The sequence below is a fragment of the Diadema antillarum genome, unplaced genomic scaffold, assembly GCF_040938485.1.
Source record: "Diadema antillarum isolate AM-2024a unplaced genomic scaffold, OU_Dant_1.0 seq00000383_RagTag, whole genome shotgun sequence".
In the NCBI taxonomy this organism is placed as follows: Eukaryota; Metazoa; Echinodermata; class Echinoidea; order Diadematoida; family Diadematidae; genus Diadema; species Diadema antillarum.
In genome coordinates, this window is record NW_027271381.1 from 1,145,574 (window position 1) to 1,150,499 (window position 4,926).

Consider the following 4,926-nt stretch of genomic DNA (forward strand, 5'->3'; position numbering starts at 1 on the left):
ACACTTACACGCACGATTGTTCAGTTTGTACACACACACACACACATACACACACACACACACACACACACATGCACTACATACATACATGTACATCGTCCACACTTTGCAAAAATTATACACTTATGCATGGAATCGCGTGGTTACATAAACATACTGTATCTCCTTCTTACCAGCAAAAGGATTCTAATTTCAACACGAGCACACATTCAAACAAACTCATCGATCAGTTTTCACTCTTCTTCACACACACGTGCAGAAATGACACGCCGTAGGACAGGGTGCTTATCATTTCGTTTCTGAAAATGTATATTTTGAAAGTTTTTCTTTGTTTTTCTCACTTTTTTAAGTTAACGAGTAACAAAGTCTGTCGTATCAAATGATTTTTATGCTCAAAAATATATTACAAATATCATTAGGAAAAATCACCATTGTAAATGACATACAGAAACCTCCCCAGCACGCCTCACTGAAAGTTCATTTCTCATTCCTTGAGACTTGTTTTTTTTTTCAAAATTCGACTTTTTTTTTATAGATGTATAAAACACATTCTACACGTCCCTACGCCGTTTGGAAGTTATTCAAATACCACTTGTCTCAGTGTTGGAAGTCACAAGATACATGAATTGCAAGTGTTGGTATAAACACTCTCGTCAATGCATACACTTCATAGTTGTATCATTATAATGCCTGTGTGTCCGCATTGTATTCCAGTCTGCAAGGCCCCTCCATGGGTTTATGCATTTCGCAAGGTTGCAGTCACAACTGGCATTAACAGTGCCACAAAAATTGAAAATAAGAATGTAGAACATGTGAGTAAGATGACGGTATAGACAACACTCTTTTTGTGAAAAAAAAAATCCCCACACGCAATTTGTTTCCCGTGCCAGCAATACTATTTGTCTCTACGCAAGCAATTTTCCATAACAATCTGTAAATCTTCTGCTACAAAATATTCTTATTTTATAAAAAGCTGAGTACGAAATAGGTGAATAGTATCTCTATGTACAAATAGACAGAAGGGATATATAATATAAAACATCTACGAATTTACAAAAGCAGTAATAATAGTCTATCTTTCCAATACTCTTTCATTCAAAATATCTTCGATTTGACTCAAGAACCCAAGGAGCATAATAGTACACCTCCCTTGTATAATTTCGTAAAATTGAAGGTTTCCCAATCAAATCAAAGTCTCTTATTATCTCTCTGAAATAGTCTCTTTCCTTTCAAATAATCTTTCTCGTTTTGTCATTTGTTGCAAAATAATTCTGAATTCTCTGAGCGATTGAATGTAACAGAAATCTAAAGGAACAGAAATCAGCTTAAAATATGTCTAGCTATGATTTAGTACGCAGTCATCCTACAAAATAAAACAGGTATATAATATGCATACATAGCTCCACAATAAGTACAACACATAGAAGTCTATTCCTGTACAATTCCTTTGCATAAATAATATAAATATCGTGTTTACAACGAATGTTTTGTATCGGAATTATGGAGTGCAGTCAGATTTGTTCAACCATGATAAGGTAAAAATGACACAATCGTAGAAAAATATTTTTGCCAAGCTGGCAGACACGAAAAACAAATACGCTCACATAGTATCCTACACAAGAAACCAGGATATCGTAATACGATCATTTTCAAGAAGTATTGACACAGAAAACGTGTCGAAATAGAATACCGAAAACCGAACAGCATCGGAAGTTAACAGAGAATGCAAAATGTATATAGGGGAATACACACGTTATTGTTTGCTAAACGCAGTCCTTGGATCACACTTGAATGGTTTGGGGGTTGTGTAGAGAGTTCACCAAAGGTCAGCGATACTTGGCCAGGCTCGAAGCTTGCTATTCGCGTGCCAACTTTTCGGTTTGGTTCAAGGTTTTCACAGTATAAATACGGCTATCTCCGAGGCTTGCACCTGCAACGACGAGCACGCCCGTTGAAATCTCACATAGCGGATGCAGTTTATCACAAGCAAACACGTCGAATAAATAGTGATTAGAAGAAAATGTCTTCTCCGTCAGTTGCAAATAGAGATAAAAAGTCCATTGTTGGTGTGGTATGTGTTCATTATGTAGGCATCATAATGATTTCAATTTACTCAATTCAGTTCGGATATGATGCAGATTTTAAGGCCATCGTGAAGTGTCATGCATGTTCAGTACAGATTCGAAACGCGACAGAATAGCAATCAGTCCAGACGAACACATTTCTAACGCTAATTCTCACCAGCCTGCAGCGAGAATTTGAGGACAGTTTTTGGAATGGGATAACGGTTTTGTTAACATCCTTACGAACCTGAATTTATATCACAAAAATCAAGATTTGTCAGAAGTTCGAAATCGTGGCAGGATTGTCTTTTCAAAGGTTCGTTTCAGGTAGAAACCTGTGCAACAAAAAGGCTCGGTCGAAATGTTTTTTATCTGCAATTTGATCTAGTTGTATGCCGTCGACATCAAGGATGGAAGTCCACTAAACCAGTCTGACTCTATAAGTTGGCTTACCTCGGGTGTCGTGTAATCTGGAAACTCAAAATGGCTACCATTGCTTCCCACGGAGTCGAGTGGACTCAAATCGTCTGGTAATGAGCCGAAATTAAAATTGCTGAATTCCGAACCAGTGATGCCACCCGGGAATACATCCTCAAGAGATGTCGCTGAATCAAGCATGTACGACGAGGAGGTGGACATCGATGACACTGAGGAGTTGGTCGACATCGAAGATTGCTGAGAAATGTCTGATGAGGCCGGGCTCGAGCAGGTCGTCGTGGTAGCGCCACTAGGCACGCCGTAGTCGTATGGTTTGGCGTTGTTGTAGGCGGCAGGGGGGATGGCGTAATCCTCGTAGAGACTCTGTTCGTGGCATGGGTCGGTGTTGGATCCAGTGGGGCTGGCGGGGACTTTGGCTGGAGGAGTCAGCTGGCTGGGCGCAAGCTCCACGATCTTACTCGCCTTGATGCTCTCACGGAACTTCTTATCGATGGTAAGTTTGAGCTTGGGGATTTTCTCCACTCGACCAGAGTGTACGATCTGCTGAGCATGATGCTGGAGCGACGTGCCGCTGGTTTTGGGAGCTTTAGCTCCCGAAGATGAAGACTTGGGCTTGCTGGATTTGGACTTACTGCCGTTGCTGCCGGGCTTAGAGGTAGAGTCGGTCTTGGTGGTTGGCTTGGACTTCTTGCGTGGCCTGTACTTGTAGTCAGGGTACTCGGCCATGTGCAAGAGTCGGAGCCTCTCTGCCTCCTCCACGTACGGAGTTTTAGCTACATCGTCCAGAGTCTTCCACCGTCTCCCAAGCCGCTTGGATATCTCAGCATTGTGCATGTCAGGCTGGGTCTCCATGATCTTCCGTCTCTCAATCTGCGACCAGACCATAAATGCGTTCATCGGCCGCTTGATGTGACCGTTGTTGCCTCTCCAATTTGTCTGACAAATGTCCTCAGCGATATCAAGGGTAGACTGTCGGAGAGCGTCGGGAGAGCTCCCGCCCGACATGCCGTCAGACGGCGAGTTAGGTCCCTGTGTCTGCATGGCGATAAGTCCGTTAGTCGTCAGTGTTTGAGGAACCATGATGAAAACATTCAGTTATTTAAGCAGAATAACACAGATTACAGGTGTGTGTTTAAAATCCAAATGTTGGTAGATGAGATCTACCAACTGACTGAAATGCAATACGAAGTTACAAGATAGGTGCAGTCACAAGTGAATACAGCGTTCGAGAAGATACAGCAAAGCAAGGTTGGGCTGCTTTTCTCGTATAGTTGAATTAGAATCTGAAACATGTGAGCGACAAACACCGAATTTATAGCGTGCACACTTCCCACTCGGCAGTGAGTACGCACAGGTGCATGGCCAACATAGCCAGCCCTCCCGAACTCTGATTGGCCAAGCTGATTGTTAATGGGCGTGGCTTATGAGGTCTCGTGCTGCGCTCGTTGCATACGTCAATGAGGTAGCAGTGCGTGTGTGTAGTTCGCGAGTGACTCATCTACGGGGCAAAGAATATCGTCTGCCGAAAACGAAAGATAGAAGGCAAGATTTACCTTCAATATTTTCTTCTGTAAGTGTGACATTTTGCAAGAGCATAGACTTGTTTTCTTGTTTATTCTTATTGCACGTAAATAACTAGCTTACCTATACATTCATCCACGCACACAACGCTCTTACATATAAACATACACACAAACGAACACACACAAACACACGCACACACTGTGTCATTCAGTCTGTGATTGCAAGCAGGGAAAGTGGTAAGGCGTGCGATGCTGGGAACCGGCCGTTGTGCTTTTACTTCGCGAGGCATAAAGTTTTAAAGCCTGCTCTAAAACTTGAACGCTCATAAAACGTTAGTGCTGCATGGTCGCAGGTGGCATTTTCAGGGTCAAACTAGACACGCTTTTCAATCTGTGGGACTATCAACTGCCTGAAAATGTCTTCCATTTCATGAATATGATATTAAAAGAATATAAATCAATTATGCACAATTCTCCGGAACCCCAGGTACTATCCAGTTTCAAAGCTTTGACGTAGAATTCCACCATCATGCCACCATAGCAGCATAAATATGTAAAATCGTTCCTCAGTTTGTCTTTGGATGGATGTTATAGCCCTAAAGCACCAATGCAAATATTATGCGCAGCTAGATTATCCTAACTGCTTGCATGAATGATAGAACGTATGTTTATCCACATGGGAATATGAAATACACCGAGAGAGAAAGAGAGGTAAGGAGAAGAGAAATCAATATGAACCTAATACCGGCGGGAAAAAAGGTATATTATTTTCCAACGCTTGGTGGATTTCTCTGAAACATCTTTCACGGACAAGGCTGAAGGGAAATATTGTATTGAACACGCCTTTGGACCGATACATTATAGAATTAGTTCCCTGTGCTTTACATCTGCATCGATTTAAT

At 41.9% G+C, this 4,926-nt stretch overlaps 1 protein-coding gene across 1 annotated transcript; it reads right to left on the reverse strand.

Moving 5' to 3' along the window:
* Positions 1-868: 868 nt before the first annotated feature.
* Positions 869-3,744, reverse strand: LOC139731709 (transcription factor SOX-4-like). Its single transcript, XM_071642589.1, has one exon. The coding sequence runs from the start codon at positions 3,579-3,581 to the stop codon at positions 2,448-2,450; it is 1,134 nt and encodes a 377-aa protein (XP_071498690.1). The 5' UTR covers positions 3,582-3,744; the 3' UTR covers positions 869-2,447.
* Positions 3,745-4,926: the final 1,182 nt, after the last annotated feature.